We start from the raw sequence: 17,500 nt of genomic DNA, 5'->3' as shown, positions 1-17,500 counted from the left end.
GATTTAACCTTCCCTTGAGGCCATCACAAGAATTATACTCTACGGCTTAGTTTTTTAGGACGGGCATTTTGTAGAGCCAGACTCTATAATGTAGTTTCTTCCTGGTGTCTTCAGTTTGTTTGCTCAGGATCCTTCTTTATTAGGTTGACATTTTTTTTTTCCAAAATTTTTATTTAAATTCTAGTTAATTAACATATAGTGTAATACTGGTTTTGGGAGGAGAATTTCATGATTCATCACTTACATATAACACCCAGTGCTCAACACAAGTGCCCTTCTTAATACTCAACACCCATTGAGCCCATCCCCCACCCACCTCCCCTCCAGCAACCCTCAGTTTGTTGTATAGTTAAGAGTCTCTTATGGCTTGCTTCCTTCTCTTTTTTTTCCCCCTTCCCCTGTGTTCATCTGTTTTGTTTCTTAAATTCCACATATGGGTGAGATCACCTGGTATTTATCTTTCTCTGACTGACTTATTTTGCTTAGCATAATACACTGTAGCTCCATCCACATTGTGGCAAATGGCAAGATTTCTTTCTTTTTTATGGCTGAATAATATTTCATTTTATATATATTCCATATATTCCATATATATATATATATATATATATATATATATATATATATATCACATCTTCTTTATCCATTCATCAGTCAATGGACACTTGGGCTCTTTCCATACTTTGGCTGGTTGTTGATAATGCTGGTATAAACACTGGGGTGCACATGCCCCTTTGAATCACTATTTTTGCATCTTTTGGGTAAATACCTAGTAGTGCAATTACTGGGTCATAGGGTAGCTCTATTTTCAACTTTTTGAGGAACGTCCATACTGTTTTCCAGAGTGGCTGCACCAGCTTGCATTCCCACCAACAGTGTAAGAGGGTTCCCCTTTCTCCTCATCCTCACCAACATCTATTGTTTCCTGTGGTGTTAATTTTAGCCATTCTGACAGGTGTGAGGTGATATCTCAATGTGGTTTTGATTTGTATTTCCCTGATGACATGTGATGTTGAACATCTTTTCATGTGTCTATTGGCCATCTGGATGTCTTCTTCGGAAAAATGTTTATTCATGTCTTCTGCCCATTTCTTAACTGGATTATTTGTTCTTTGGATGTTGAGTTTGAGAAGTTCTTTATAGATTTTGGATACTAACCCTTTATCAGATATGTCATTTATAAATATCTTCTCCCATTCTGTAGGGGGTTCACACTTAATAATAGGGTTTTTTTTTTTTTTTTTGATAAGAGTTTTGCTGTCCTTGTAAAGATTTTGGAAAGAATGGAAAGGTCTGAATAGAGGTTACGAGTGAGTAAATTTTGTCTCTCACACTGTGTTTGACTGCTAGCATATGTATTGATGAGAACTCTAGTTAGTACTATTCTACATATTTGCTCCAATGAATTCATTATGCCTTCAGTATCTGCCAATTTCACTGACTAAACTGGCCTTTTATTTTATTTATTTTTTTTACTTTACTGGCTAAAGAGTCAGAACTTCTGAACTGAGTTGTCTGGTAATTCTCACGTCAGGTTTTGGTTTTTTCTCTAGCTATCCTCTTCAGGAAGACCATGGTCTTGGGACTCTGCAGTGTCGTGTGGAAGGCAACTACATCGGTCTGTTCAAGAAGCAACATAAGTTGAACGTCTTATCTGTTTCTTTTTCTGTATCAGAAAAATACTGTTTCAAGAATTGGTTCTCACAAGGATGATAATAGTAACTACCATGTATTGAGAACTGCTTAAAAAGCTATATGAAACAGCTCAGGTAGAAACTAATTTAATCCTCACAGTGAGTGGATTGGTGAGGTTACTGGAATTATTTTCACTTTGTATATATTATTAAATATATATATTATATATAGAATATACTGCATATATTATATACATTTATTTATATATTTATGTATTATGTGTGTGTGAATATATATATAAAATTTTATATATAAAATTATGTGTGTGTGTGTATATATATATATATATATATATACTTACAGAGCATATATATATATATATATATATATATATATATATAAAATTTTAACTTTATATAGGTGAGAAATTTGCAGGTAGCAACCAGTGCAGCTGGATTTACCATGTTAAGTGTAATTATAACTGCCATGTGCTACCACATTTATCCTTTTACTGTTGGAAGTCAACAGTGATGGTGCTGAGTCTCAGAGGTGTTTATTTTGGGCACTGTTAAAGAAATTACAGGTGTAGGTGGTAACTTGGTGATATCTGGAGTCCTTGGGTTTAAGGTAGCAATGGCCTGGTCCCGGTGATACATGCAGACTCCTGTGTTAATGTCTGTTTCTTTTTGTTACAGGCTCCCAGAATGTTAGTTTCTCAGTATTTAACAAAGGAAAGTAAGTAACTGGAAACAAGCAAATTTATCATCACCTTATATTATTGAGCTCTTTCTTGTCTTGCTTATTTTTTTGAATCTTTTATAATGGAAAATTCCAGATACATAGGAACGGAATAGTATAATGAAACCGCCTGTACCCACTTGATTTCTTTTACTTAGGTGAATATAATTGTGTCCTACACACTCGTCTTGAGGTAATGTAAATGTTTCAGTGCAATGATAGGATAAAATTGTGAGAATTAGGTCTTAAGTAATCTCATAATGCTGTCACTTTAAAACAGTACATTGTTCTATGAAATGCATTGTACCATTCCAGGAAATGCCTTCTTCAAGATGGAAAGGATCCAAATTTCATAGAGTTTTGGAGAGTAAATAATGATTCTGAGTGGTTTCTGCATGCCTCACCTATGTTCTGACACCGTATAATTTGTCAGGGGTTTTCCTTAAAAGCATACTCTCTAGTTGATATTCATCCCATTGTGGTGATAGTGACACATCAGCTCACAGCCCCAGGTATGGAGGCTCTCTCTCTCTCTCTCGAATTTAGTGAGGAATAACACCAATATCTATTGAGAATCAACCATAGGCCGGCTCCTTACCAGGCCCTTTCACATTCATCTTTCCCTAACTTGTGATGCTCTGTAAGTAGGTATTATTATCAAAAACTTTCGAAATCACAAAACACAGGTTGCCCCATTGGTATCGTTCTCTACTCATCAAAGGAAGCTGGTATCCAAACTGTACTAGAGATCAGAGGAGGTTGGCCCCCAATCTTCATTTTAGACAGCCGATTTAAGAAATGGAATCTCGAGTGCTTTTTTCATCTAAAACAGAACTTTGTCTTGGAAGGTCCATGGTACACAAGAATGCATGGCTGGTCAGTGCTAAACTGGACCTTTTCCTCTACCAGACATACTCAGGTACTATTGCCCTTCTCCCTGAACTCCTCACTCCCGCCCTCACGCCTCGCGCCATGTTGGATCCTCCTTCCCTTTCTCCTGGCGCCATTTGTCTATAACCATGAGCACCTGAAGCCATCCTCATAATGATGGGTGACCCTGGGGTTTGGGATGAGAAGCAGTTGCTTGTGTGAGTGTCAGCTTTCACTGCTATATTAAAAGAGACTCAGTCATAGACTTTATACAAAGTTTGTGGATATAAACAGAATGAAAGAAAGGAGGTCATCCTTGTTCTATGTTCTGAGAAATAACAGAAATGGGGTGGCCCCGAGAAGTACAAAAGTGTGTCTTTCCAGTTACTTGAACACCACCTCTGAGCATTCGTCCAACAATTTATGACTTGCTGATATTGGTGTTCAACTATGGTGTGGCTACCCCAACCTCCGTGCTAAAAAATGAATGCTGACAATTGGAAACTTGCATGAAATTGTGAACCCAATTCGGCAGTAGGAAGTTGACCACTAAAGAAGGGTGCTTAGATCTGAGTCTCGACAGCGATCATAAAACCGCTGAAGATGTGTCCGTGAGGTAGGAGCACATTCCTGGGGCAGCAGGATTGACCTTTGGCAAAAGTGCAAGAAATTGCGTAGGCGGTGAGGCAAATGCCATTCACTCTCTAGATAGTCTCATTGTGTAAAAAGCTGAATTGCGACCTCGCCTTTATTTTCTTGAAGCAGTGTAACTAGTCTCTTTGGGAGTCAGTTTGAAGACGTGCCCGCGGGGGTGGTGAGAGTGAGGGCCGAGAGAAGCGTGGCTGGGGCTTGCTGAGTGTTTTACATGAGATCACAATATTTATTTAATTCAACTATGAGACAGACAGTGCTAGTCTCATTTTACAGATGAAGAAACAGACCAGAAAGGCAAAGAAACCAAAGGTTTCAGTGCTAGAAAATGCAGATCCAGTTCGAAATTTTATGCACATAAACAATATAATGGAACGTGCACTCTCCTGGCCACCTGACCCCAAGCTTTCTTGTGAGTGTGGCTAACACTGTTGAACCCTGAATGCCACACAGGCTGACAGGTATCTCCAAGCACATAGCTATTTCACGTTTTTGGCACCAATGTCTTCTTGGGATGAGGACTCTCAGGCCAGAACTTTCTCAGAGCAGAGGAGGCTATGGGAGGGGGGATGTGGACAGTGACATTTTGTGGACAATGACAGAGAGCTCCCAGAAGAGCTCCCTGAGGACTGGCATTCAATTACCTGTTGAGTTTGGTTAAGTCATTTAGGCTTTCTGAGCAGTAATTAAATATTGTAAACTGGACAAAATGGTGTCTGTCCTAACTCCAAAAGCTGTCGAGAAAGGGAGTTGAGCAAGAGTCTTGGGATTCATCTACAATTTTCCTCCCTTCTCATCTCTAACCCATTCATTTACCAGTTTCTGTTGGTTTTACCTCCTGTTGGTTTCTTGATATGGTTGTAGATTACTCATTGCAATTAGACCTCCCATCAATCTCTTAAAGATGATGTATCCACTCTATCTCTAAAACCACTGCCTCAATTCAGAGCCCCATCATCTCTTGCCCGGCCTGCCACAATGGTCCCCAGGGGCCCCGATTTGCCATCTGTCCCCTGCTGGTCCGCGCTCAACATTGCCACCACCATGCCCTACACCAAACACACACCTTATGCCTCTCCCTCTAACCCTGCTGGCCACCCACTATAGGAAATGGTACCAGGTACCAGACTCTGGTCTCCTCCTTGTCTGCTTCTCCTGCTCCATCTTTCCCTCTTATATTCCAGCAACACTGAAATGGACTTGAAACTCAACTTCTCTCCACACTCAGTCTATCACTTGCTTTATTTAAACACCCTTTCCCCCCTCTCTCTCCTTCACTTGGCCAGTTCTTTTTTTTTTTTTTTTTTAAGATTTTATTTATTTATTTGACACAGAGAGAGACAGCCAGCGAGAGAGGGAACACAAGCAAGGGGAGTGGGAGAGGAAAAAGCAGGCTCATCGTGGAGGAGCCTGATGTGGGGCTCGATCCCATAACGCCGGGATCACGCCCTGAGCCGAAGGCAAACGCTTAACCGCTGTGCTACCCAGGCGCCCCCACTTGGCCAGTTCTAACTCATGCTTTAAGATTCTGCTCAGGAGTCATTTCTAGAAATTTCGTTCTACTCCACCAGACCCTCACTCTATTCCTAAACCTCCCCTGTGCACTTTCCTGTGCACTCTCTAATGTCAGTAGCCCAGGATGTCATAGTTGCACTGTTTCCTGGGCAGCAGCATTATGTAAGAAATGCCCTGATAAACTCCATAACCATTCATGATTAGCTTCTTTGTATCTTCAGTTTATTGGAGAACACAACTCCTCTTTTCCCTGGAGGGAATGGAACTTAGAACTGTCAAAGTTGGATCAGAGGAGAGGAAAGGAGAGGAAAGGACCAGAAAATCTTATATTCTGGGGGATATGTGGCATATGACAGTGGGTCTTTGAAGCAGTCAGGAGACAGCATGGAAGAACAGGTTCAAGGTGGTGAGTGCACACAGCGGGAGGACCCTGCAGCAGGGGAGGAGGGCAAGGCTCCTGAAGACGGTGGTGGGATTCATTCTTTTGCTTAGTGCAAACTGCAGACTCATATGGGTGACCGAGGCCTTGCTTGGTGCATCCAAAGTTGATTCCTGTATAATGTATAACCTACTATTCTGTCACTTATAAATTGAGTACTTGAGGTCTGGTGACAGATTTCTTAAGAAAGCATCATGGTATGTAGGGATTTCTGTTGATAGTGTGAGTGACTGAGTTCAGTCACTTTCCAATATTGATCCTATATATATATTGTACATATTGTTAGAGATGAGTCCTTATATGTATTTTAAATGACTATTACTAGAAAAATTTGCATCCGTTGCTCATCTTAGAAAAGTTCAAGTGAAGAATACATTACTGATAGCCTTCTATTATTATATTATTATCTAGGTCACATTCTGGTCTATATTCGGAAGCTTACTTTTTTTTTTTCCCTTTTCTTTTGCAGAAATACTTTCAGTGTTTCCAGAAACTGGGAGCCTTGGGGGAAGAACAGACATCACAATTACAGGAGACTTCTTTGACAATCCTGCCCAGGTTACCATAGCAGGTAACTAAGGTGAAAGGGCTGAAAATAGTTCCTAGTTTTAAATGCCATAGGAGATTATGAATCTCTTACAGCATGGAGAGACTGGGGGAAGCAGTTTTTGCCTCTTACAACTCTTGCCACGCTGCCCTGTTTCGTTGAGACCGGGTGGGGTTGCAGTCCTGAGAAACAGGGTGTTCTGTGGACACACTCGTAATTCATGGGCAATTCCCTCAGGGGTCCTCATCCTGGGAATGAAGAGAAGGGAAAAGTACAGCTGCCTCTTGACAAAGGTCTACTCCTACTGAAAGGCAACCTCCTCCCCACCCTCCCTGCTTAGCCCTTTCTATAAGATGGAGTGGACACTCATTTGCTATGCAGATTCTTCTGGAATGACCTCTTGGCTAATCCTTTTGTGGGACTCTTCTAGGACCTTTTGTCCTGCCAGGTGGGAGGCTTCTCCAGTTGGCGACACCAAGGATGCAGGAAAATGTCCTCATCATCTCATGTCATACTTATCCTCCCATGCTCAGCTGAGTGGTTGGGCGCATTCTCAGTGAATGGCATTGCTTTGCCTGGTTTTCTTTCTGATTACTATAAGCTGCCCTATGTCCCGTTGCCCTGTGCTCTTTCTTTCCTGGCCCCCTTCATTTGGGGGGACAGTGTTTGCTATGTTATCCACATCCAGTTCGTTGCCTTCGAAGAGGAGCCTGTGTACTTCAGTGTAGCCGTGTTGTCCTGCCATTTCATCTGTATGCCTATTTCTCTCTCTCTCTGTCTTTACCCATTTATCTAATTTGACAAATTCTCCTCAGGCATTCCATGTGATATTAGACACGTGTCTCCCAGGAAGATTGAGTGCACCACTAGGGCTCCAGGAAAAGGTGCGAGGCTCACTGCTCCTCAGGCAGGTAAGGCAGTCATCACCACGGCTGTTCAATGAACTCCAGTTATGACCGTGAGGGACTGGGAAGTAGAAATGAGTGCTGTCTCAGCTGTTTGACCGGTTAGCTCAGTGAACTCTGGGCCTGGGATACCACAGTCAGGTCTTTCCTTTCAGAGAGGCCCTTAGTTTTGTTCCAATGTTTTGGGACACTGCACTTCTAGTCCCCAGCAGAGGAATGGCCAGTGGGGTTCAGGGGAGACCTGACCTAGAAAGCATAATGGCAGTCAAGACATCATTGTAGCTACTGGTGGAAATGCCTAAGCTGCCGCCCTCCGCACTGTGGGTCGGTTGGGAGCCCATTGTCTAAGAAGACCAGAGCATTGGAGAGTCCTCCCCTGTGCTCATAATGACAGCAGCAGGCAAGGCCAGAGAGTGGGGCACAGTGGGGTGCATGTAAATGCCATTTCTTCTTCCCTGTGGGCGGCTGCCTGCTTCTTTGGGAATTCGGGACGTGTTGTACCTCAAGTTTATGCTGGAAGTAGGCAGAAATGAGGGAGACAAGAAACAGGTTCGACTTGTTCTTTTCTGCAGATGAAAAGCGCAGCCCTGGAGCACTTCTCTGGAAGCTCAGGTGTAGTTGGGGACTGAGGGCAGTTGGTGCGTTACAGAGCCTGGAGCCACGGGCTGCCGTCTGTACTCCTCACCTGCCCCACAGGGGCTGACTTCATGGTTCAGCTACAGACAGTGAGCTCAACTCCAGAAGCTCCGCGCTCACAGGGCAAGTAACCCAGCGGGGGGAGAAGCCTTTCTCAAGAAAGGCCATTCAGGTGTGAAAACGCATGCAAAGCTTTGGCTGGGGCGTTCTCCAGGTCCCAGATCTGCCATTTTTACGCAGGGAGACCTCCCATCCAGCCAACAAAACTACTGAAGCAGGTGATAGAGAGAATGTGTGTTTCCTGTCAGGAAATAGAGAGCTGCCCCTCTTCGCGTGGTTCCTGCCTTAGCTACTTGGGTAATGGATGGTAGGATAATTTCCTGAATGCAGCTGTTCCTGGGAGTTAACGTCCTTTATGAAGACCTTCTGCCGTTTCTTCTATGAAAGGAGGGCAAATTACTACGTAAAGCAGTGATGTTCCGTGGTCCACAGGGGATGTTTGGCAACAGCTGGTTGGCACATCAGAAATGGTAGGGGTGGTGCGGCTGGCCTCTCCTGAGGGGAGGTCAGGGGGGCCCCGAACATCTTTCCATGCACAGCACAGGCATCAAGACAGCTCTCCAGTAATCCAAGTACTATATTAAAATATGCTCTTATTTTTCTGCTTGTTCCTTATCTATTTCCTTTTTTTTTTTTGAAGATTTTATTGATTTATTTGACAGAGAGATAGAGACAGCCAGCGAGAGAGGGAACACAGCAAGGGGAGTAGGAGAGGAAGAAGCAGGCTCCCAGCGGAGGAGCCCGATGTGGGGCTCAATCCTGAAACACTGGGATCATGCCCTGAGCTGAAGGCAGACGCTTAATGACTTTGCTACCCAGGCGCCCCTCCTTTTTTTTTTTTTTTTTGGATTTCACAAGGAACAACAATACTAGTTTGAAATAGTAATAGTTACCCCCGTGACCCTTTATTGAATACTTACTATATTTCAGCCTCTTTGTGTATATATTTTAAGCTCCCTTAGTCTTTTTTTTCTTTTTTGCCAGCATTATCAAATTGACTCATTTTCCCCCCTAGCCTTATTTAGATACAATTGACATGTAACTCCATCTCCCTTAGTCTTTGGTGCATGCTCTCTGTTTATTGTCCCTGTTTGATGCACGAGAAAAGGAAGGCAGTAAGCAGTTTGCTCAAAGCTGCACGTGCAGGAAGTGGCAGTGCTGGAATCCGAATCCACAGGGGATGATTCCCTAGCTGTACCCTCAGTCCGAGTTAGCATGCAGTATTGATGGTGTCAGGGTTTGCTTAATATGAAACATAAATTATGGGGCGCCTGGGTGGCACAGCGGTTAAGCGTCTGCCTTCGGCTCAGGGCGTGATCCCGGCGTTATGGGATCGAGCCCCACATCAGGCTCCTCCGCTATGAGCCTGCTTCTTCCTCTCCCACTCCCCCTGCTTGTGTTCCCTCTCTCACTGGCTGTCTCTATCTCTGTCGAATAAATAAATAAAATCTTTAAAAAAAATATGAAACATAAGTTAATAAGTACAGTATCATTGAAAATATCATGTACTGGCAGCACACCACATAATTTGTTCCACGTGTGAGTCCACAAATTGGAGCCACGACATGTGAAAAATTTAAGGATTGCTGATTTTCTGGGAAAGAGGGGTTGTAAGCAATAGAATTCCCAGGCCAAACTCGACCTTAAAACATACTGAGGGGACATCTGGATGGCTCGGTCGGTTAAGCGTCTGCCTTCGGCTCAGGTCATGGTCTCGGGGTCCTGGAATCCAATCCTGCATCTGAATCCCTGCTCAGTGGGGAGTCTGCTTCTCCCTCTCTCTCTGCCCCTCTCCCCAGCTCGTGAGCTCTCTCTCTCTCTCAATAACTAAATAAAATCTTAAAAGAAAAAGATACCTAAGTTCACTACTGAACAAGAGAAGTCAGTGCACACGATTATGTTGTCCTCCTTTATTCAATCACAGCAGTTGTTTGCTCTGTCAGTTCTCCACATGACAGGCTTCTCTTGCCCTGACACTCCCATTAGAAGGGGCTCCTACCCTTCTGTGGTCCCCTGAAAAGATTTCCCCTTACTGCTCCTTATCAAGTATCTCTTTCCAAGAGGCCCAGTCCTACACTATGCAATATTTTCTGCTTTCAGAACATTTGTATTATCTGTAGAACCTCTCACATGACTACTCCGTCTGGATCTCCATTGACTTACCATTGTAGATATCTGGATCACCTTCAGTCTGTTATCTGAGGTAAAGTAGTTCCCCAGTTTGGGGACGAATGTCCTCCGATGTTTATGAGGCGTGCATGTCTTACAGGCAACCGAGGGCTTCTGTTTGAAGTTGGAGATGCTGTCGAGGGCTTGGATCTCACCTCAGCCACCCCTGGGTACCGGTGGCAGATTGTCCCTAATGCCAGTTCACCATATGGATTTTGGTCAAAAGAAGGGCAGCCCTTCAGGTATGCTGTAGGAAAAGTGGAGTTCCCATCAAAAATGTCTTTACTGGCCTAGGTGAGACCAGGAGACAACAAGCCATGAGATTCCCAGGGGAAAAATTTGAACAGCTGCTGATTCAACAGCAGTTTGACCACTGTTCTCAACCAGTGTCGGTCATGCTAGTACAACAAGCCTTTTATAGGTGCACATGAACTTTTGATCAATTGGTAAAATTTATGTTTTCTACAAGTTGGTTTACAGTCTGCTTTGGGAGATGACTATTAATTGGAACACTGAGCTGGATAAGCCAGGGGACTTGGTAGAGAGCAGGGTAAAACTTGCTGTAGGTACGTGGCTAAGACGTGAAACCAACGCCAAAGAAAGAAGCAAGAATATGCCTTTCGGTCATTTGAAACAAGCACCCAGTGTCAAAGGTCAACCCAATGGCTGGCACATAGCAGGGGAAGCTATTGTGGTCTCCAAGAGACGTTTTCTGTAGCAGCAATGGCAGTGTGATTATGGTTTTCCTATTAGTGTTGTTCTGAGTATTTTTAATCCCTTCAAGGACATGGCCAAAATGTCTAGTTTTCTTAAGTGGTCTTAAAAATACAAAAAGTTGAGAATTGCTTAGACACACTGTTTCCTTCATGTGCCCTCAGCGTATATACAGAGGGATGGATTCTTTACTGTGTGATGGATCTCTCTTCTCCTTTCAAACCTCTTCTCAAAGAGGTTGGTCATGACCCCTGAATGTGAATTCCAGCCATTCCGTGACTTCCTCCAAGGATTTGGCCATTTAAAATTTCAACTCAATTGTGGAATGAAAGACTTTGTTCCCGTTCAGGGAATTTCAGACATCAAAGAAGCCAAGGAGGGAAGAAAATCTGTGAACAGAAAAGAGTAGTCTCTATTGTCCCAGAAGTCTAACTAACTAGGTATTTAACCACCAATGTATAGTTTCAAAGTGGCAATCGTTGTGGTCCCTTGTGGCACCTAATGATACATCTTTATCATGGTTTTTGAGAAACATCAATGATGTTCAAAGGAAAACCTTTCAGCTATGTTCAGTGTGTGGGGGAGTGTTAGGGAGAGAGTCAGACCCCCTCAAAACACAAAAGGGCATTTTGGCTGTATGGTACCACCTGCAGGGAATGTCTCTTTAACTGCCATTTGGAAGGGCTACAAACCAGAGTAACTCTTTTCATCCTCTCTGTCCTTCAGTTCTTTAAAATTTAAAAATTTTAAATTAAAAGATTAGACTATTTATTGATTAATTGATAAATTGTTGTATTGATGGACCTTTAAAATAGTTATTTTCAAATGATTTTCAGAAAATATTCTTGATATTTATTGAGATAGTTTAATCATTTACTTAGCCAGATCTGTCTCTAATACTAAGGTCACTGGAATTGATCTTAAACATTAAAAAAATGTAGTTATATTTTTAAAATGTTTCATAAAATTGCCTGCATTCTCCTTTGAAGTTGTAGGATGTGTCTTTTAATTTGAAATTGTTGACACATTTGATTGACTTTTCTCTGTGGGCCAGAGTATTTTTAATTGGAAAAATACTCTCCGTAGGTATTGAGGTGTCTGGTAAGCTCAGAGCAAATCACCACGCCCCTCTTTTTGTGAGATAACGTTTAATTAGTAAGCCTTCAAACGATTAAAAACTATTTACTGATCACGTACATTCCACACGACATTGTGCTCAGTATCCAGAGGTCTAGAAGGTGGAGAGCAAGGTCACGATCTTGAGGAATGGCCGGCCTTGTCATATGCACGTGTGGCTACAGAGCAAGGTCGGACAGCACGTACTGACATTCCTCAGCATAGCCAGGGTGTCTCCCGATCTTCTGATTCAGTTCAACTGATGTGTATTGACTTACTGCCATGTTCCAGGCCTTCGAAGACATTAGTTCATGAGAAGCAACAACTGAGGAAGCATTTATAGGTCTAGTTTGTAGGTGAGGAACCATAGTCCCCGATAGGTAAAGTGTTTTTCTAATGTTATATGACTATCAAGTAGCAGAACTAGGCTCTGAATTTTTCTGATTTCAGGTCTTGTGATTTCTCTGTAAGTCTGCCTGTGCCACATTATGGCACATATCCTTCTTCACCCATAGGAATATGATATTTTAAAAGACACAGCAGTCTGTGAAACCCCACATAAACACCTGCTTCTGTGAAGTTCATGTCTACCATAAGGGAGATAAAGTAGAAGCTTCTCTTAATGTCACTTGGGGCCATTGCAAGTCTATCCCTTTACTCCCTTCATAGGGAACTGCAAAGCATTGTCCACAAGTCAAGTAAGATTATTCGGCAGGAAGTGCATTTGCTGGTTTATGAATCCACAGACGCTTATGGCTATGCACTTGCACACATGTAATGTGGCTAATAGCTGACTTGATCCAGAGACATTATCAAACATACCTTAGGAAGTACGATATGTTGGAATAGGAGACAAGGAATGAAGGTTCCAGAGCAAGTCAGAGCAAATTCTGATTGGTGATCTCTTTATTTTTAATAATAAGAATAATATTTACTATTAATTGAGTTCCTAACCATGGACCAGGCCCTGCACTAAGTGTTAGTAAATGTTCTCAACTAAGCCTCCAGACAGCCTTGTGCGGTGGCTACAACTTTCCCAAAGACACATTGACTGCAAAGGGGTCATGGCCATTGTGAAGGGATGGGCTGAGATACTGACTAGCAGGTGCCACAGGAATAGCTGTTTCTCGAGTGTGCTGGTCACTCACGTAGCACAAGAGTCAAGTGTTTCTTCCTCGTTGCCACAAAGAAAAAAACAAAGTACAAGGGTGCCCATTTGTTGGGTCAGTGATTTGGGTGTTGGTTGCTCTCACTTCTCTGTGTTTCTCTCCTCTCCAGAGCACGGCTCAGTGGGTTCTTTGTGGCTCCAGAGACAAATAATTATACTTTCTGGATCCACGCTGACAGCCAAGCTTCTCTGTACCTCAGTCAGTCAGAAGACCCAAGGACCAAGGTATTCACCTTCCTCTTACTTTCCTTTTTCTTCTCCCCAGTCCTTCACTCCTGAAAAAAAAAAAAAAAAAGAATAAACACTAAAACTCTCATCTTCTACTAAGAGTTGTTATATACCATTAAGCAACCAGGGATTTTAATATTTCATTTTGTTGGGGCATGGGTGGGTTTATTTTATTAATTTTTTAAAGATTTTATTTATTTATTTGGCAGAGAGAGAGACAGCTAGCGAGAGAGGGAACACAAGCAGGGGGAGTGGGAGAGGAAGAAGCAGGCTCATAGTGGAGGAGCCTGATGTGGGGCTCGATCCCATAATGCCGGGATCACGCCCTGAGCCGAAGGCAGACGCTTAATCGCTGTGCCACCCAGGCGCCCCTATTTTATTAATTTTTTTTGAAAACTGAAATATAATTGACATGATTTGAATTGTTGAAAAAGAATTTGGTCGACTGTGTTGGCATGTTTATTGAGCACTTACTATAAGCTGAGCATGAAGCTACATCTTTTATGTTCCTTGTCTCTGTTCTTCCCAGCATCTCTGTGAGCTAAGTATATTGTTCTCCATTTTCCAGATAAGGAAATTGAGGCTTAGAAGATTATATGGGCAATCCAGGGCCACTTGGACCCTAACATAGTTAGAGTTCAAACTCATATCTATCTGACTCTAAAACTTGTGCCTTTTCCCCTGGTGTTTGGATAGACATGTAGCCAGTCTTATTTAGGAATTTCCCCATTAGCTCTGAAGGATAAGAAAAAGTGCTTTAAACGAAAAGCCAAAATTCACTAACACCATTGACAAAGAACCACGTATTCCCCCTCAAATTACTAACACACTTCTGTGAAATTGCTTTTCTGGTTGCTAGAGGAACAGCATAGATGTTGATGTGGTCAGGTCATTCTAGGTTTCTCAAATGGCTTAGTACTCTTTTATCCAGACTATCATGTAAAGCCAGGGTTTCACGCTGGCTGTTTCTGCTCTAAACACGGCCCATGCAGCCTCACCTGCATACAGCTTAATAGACAGCGCTAGAGTGAGGAGTGGAGAAGCATGGACAACCACACGCTCCAGTGTGACGGAGCTAACTTGTTGGAAAAGCAGACCAGTCCAAAGACCCTGTTAGTCCCTGTCCAGACACTTGCTGTTTGAGGAAGAAATGCCCATACGCTTCATGGCATTGATCGTGATAGGCTTCTTGGACCACAGGTGAAAGTGGCCTCCGTCGGGGTGGGCATTGCCGACTGGTTTGACACCTGGGAGCAGAATGGGCATGAAGGGACCTGGCAATGGAAGACTCCCAAGTTGGAGCTGGTTGGTGGCACCAGGTACTACCTGGAAGCAGAGCATTGTGGGAGAGCCCCCAGCAGGGGGATGAGGATCGGCGTCCAGATCCACAACACCTGGCTGAATCCTGATGTGGTCAGCACGTACCTCCAGGAGAAGCATCAGATCCGAATCCGTGCCCAGAGACTTCCAGAAATCCAGGTGTGTGTCTCTTCTCTGCCCTGTGGGGTTGGATTCAGGGTCTGGACTCTGGAAGGAGCATCGTCTTGCCTAGTGGAAGGATCACCAGCTGGGAGCCAGGAGACTTGAGTTGTCATGGTAATTCTGCTGCCAAAGAGATAGGCTATCTATCCAATAGGGTTGTGAGGACATCTCAAAAAAAGGCAAAGTCTTATTATTAAGATAATTTTACTTGTGGTCTTAGTTTTAGGAATTTAAGTTCCAGGTAAATTCTCTTTTGGAATCTTGTTCCCCAGAGTAGAGATAAAGTCCTCCAAACACACACCCATGTGTGCATGCTCATGAGTGGGCACACACGTGATTCCATTGCTGTTACTGGTCCAGGTCCTGTCTCCCCACACACGGTGTTTTCTCCATCCGCTTTGTAAAGGACCCGAAGATCCTTTGGGTCTCTCAGTGGCGCCCCATATATGTGTTGAACAAGGTCAGTGTACTTTCAGTTGTTCACTTCTTGGAGTACAAAGATGAGTCCATATGGACTCTGCTTTTCAAGCTTAGAGTCTAAGAGTAAAACATGTACCCAAATAAGCATAGAACAAAGTGGAAAAGAACAAGTGGTGTAAGATGACCGATCTTACTTGTAACTAAAGTATAGTGAGCCTGTTGGGGAACATGTGAGGAGCAAAGCAGAGACTCAATCAGCCTGTGCTCCTGCCCACCAGGCCACCCACCCTGGGAGAGGGTGCTGGGCGGGAAGGGCTGAAAGGGGGCTGTTCAGTGGCAGCATTGAAGTCTCACACCCTAAAGAGAAGGGGGGACACGGATGAATAGGGAGATCGACATATAAACATTATCGTTTGGTGCTGACACTTGGGTTTGCAGATATTTCTAGATGACAGTGAGTTTAGACAAAACTGAAATTATAAATAAAAAGAAATAGCCAGTGGAGGAGATATGTCCCAAGTTTCTCTGGCTTAATTAGCATACGTCATTTATTCCTGTTACTCTTGACAGATGCTGACCGTGTCTGGCAGAGGGAGCTTCTTCCTTACTTGGGACAATGTCACCAGTCAGCCAATTCCTGCAAATGCCACAGCCCATCAGGTGGGAACCTTCTCCAAATAATGACAGGTGGAGGAGCTGCGGGGGAGGGGGGGTCTTTATGCCCATGGTATAAACTCTAGAGGGTTTTTTTTTTTTTTTTTAAACCAGATTCAAACAGCCATTGAGGAATTACTTGCTGTCAAGTGCAAACTGGAACCACTTTCGGCTAGCACCCTACTCTGGCTTGGATTTGAACAAGGTGTGCTCTCCTTGGCTTGACAAATGCTGATCCTCCATTGTCTTCTCTGTTTCTTTTTCTGTAAAATGGGAGAAATCTTCACTTCCTGCTACCAGAGTCAAGAAAAGTTGTGGAAACTGGATTTGGACACAGTGGCCAAGAGAGTGATGACATACGCGGGAGGAAGCCGCTTGGTGTGGGTGTCAGAGAAAGAAAAGCCATTCCCCCTGGGCTGTCAGGTGGAGCCAGGTGCTACCCACGCTGCCCAGTGGGGAAAGGGCAAACCACACAGGCGGAAGGAAGACACCGCAACAGTGTATCTTATTTCATTCAAATTGTATCCAAGTAAAGGAATTGTTACATGAAACAGTCATCTTACCAAATTCTAACAATGTGAGGGCAAGTTTTTAAGATACTAAGGTGAACTCACTTACAGTCAGCACTCCTTGTCTCTTTGCTTCTCAACTGTTTTTGATGCCATGGAATGCAGAGAAAATCGTAATAGATTTTCGATGCTCCGTGGCAGACAGAAAGGGGTTCTCACATCAGGAGCCTTCAAGCCTTTAAGCACAAGCCTCGCCCCTGCTCACCCAAGGGCTCAAGGGCCCCTGCCATGGTGAACTCATAACCCAACTCCTCTACACATGTTGGAAGCTCTGTCTTATCAATCTCCATGCCGGTCTTCCTGTTTTATCTGCTGCCAGGCCCAGAAGGTTCCAGCTTTGAGGGGGACCTCACCAGTGGGACAGAGCCCTTCTGTGGGAGGTTCAGCCTCCACCAGCCTCAACGGCTTGTCCTAACACCCCCAGCTTCCCAGAAGGGCTACCGGCTAGATCGGTACACGCATGTAAGTAGCAGCCCTCACGCTTCCCGCTGAGGTGGGTGGGGAGGGGTTGACGTTACTCTGTGGGGTTGAGACTGGGGAAACAGAAGCACGAAGGACTGATTGCTGTGATCTGCCAGTGCATTTCAGGCTGAGGTTCTGGGTTTCTTAACTGCTGTGTCAAGCGGTGAACCTGTGGTCCTTCATTAGTTAGTTGTTACATGAAAATGAAATGCCTTTGTTTTAACTGTGAGACCTATGGGTGTTTTTATGTGCTCCAGTATCTTCTTTGCTCCTTAGGAAAGAGTCAGACTATCTGGTTTTGAATTTTGACTCTACCCCTTACATGTCCTCAGGGTCTTGCTTTAGTTTACCCCTCTGTGAAATGGGTTGTCATATGGTCTAGAATTGTGGTGGAGATTAAATGAGATAATCTACTAACATGTGCACTGGTTAGGACTCTGTTAAATGCTAGTCGCTGTTATTTATTATAGTTTTTTTTTGTTATTAATAGGTGGACTGGCACATTTCTTGAATAACTTCTAT

General features: G+C 43.5%; 1 protein-coding gene across 8 annotated transcripts in view; it reads left to right on the top strand.

The window, feature by feature from the left end:
- The window catches only part of PKHD1 (PKHD1 ciliary IPT domain containing fibrocystin/polyductin), a 445,064-nt gene that overhangs the window by 24,634 nt on the left and 402,930 nt on the right, over positions 1 to 17,500 (top strand). For 6 of the 8 annotated variants that reach the window (XR_008956175.1, XM_048219586.2, XM_048219585.2 and 3 more), the window contains 11 exons: positions 1,554 to 1,618; positions 2,331 to 2,370; positions 3,222 to 3,292; positions 6,318 to 6,419; positions 7,211 to 7,306; positions 10,266 to 10,407; positions 13,274 to 13,388; positions 14,592 to 14,870; positions 15,864 to 15,953; positions 16,062 to 16,152; positions 16,836 to 16,978. Coding sequence is in view for 7 of the 8 variants with exons in the window: in XM_048219586.2 (XP_048075543.1) it covers positions 1,554 to 1,618; positions 2,331 to 2,370; positions 3,222 to 3,292; positions 6,318 to 6,419; positions 7,211 to 7,306; positions 10,266 to 10,407; positions 13,274 to 13,388; positions 14,592 to 14,870; positions 15,864 to 15,953; positions 16,062 to 16,152; positions 16,836 to 16,978 (1,234 nt within the window). In the remaining variant the exon portion in view is untranslated. Of the gene's footprint in view, positions 1 to 1,553; positions 1,619 to 2,330; positions 2,371 to 3,205; positions 3,293 to 6,317; positions 6,420 to 7,210; positions 7,307 to 7,916; positions 8,060 to 10,265; positions 10,408 to 13,273; positions 13,389 to 14,591; positions 14,871 to 15,863; positions 15,954 to 16,061; positions 16,153 to 16,835; positions 16,979 to 17,500 lie in introns of those variants that run through there. The other 2 variants (XM_057303883.1, XM_057303884.1) reach the window with 2 other exon arrangements.

Source organism: Ursus arctos, unplaced genomic scaffold, assembly GCF_023065955.2.
Source record: "Ursus arctos isolate Adak ecotype North America unplaced genomic scaffold, UrsArc2.0 scaffold_29, whole genome shotgun sequence".
Lineage (NCBI taxonomy): Eukaryota > Metazoa > Chordata > Mammalia > Carnivora > Ursidae > Ursus > Ursus arctos.
The sequence above is the reverse complement of the archived record's forward strand: the minus strand, read 5'-3'. Positions and strand labels throughout refer to the sequence as shown.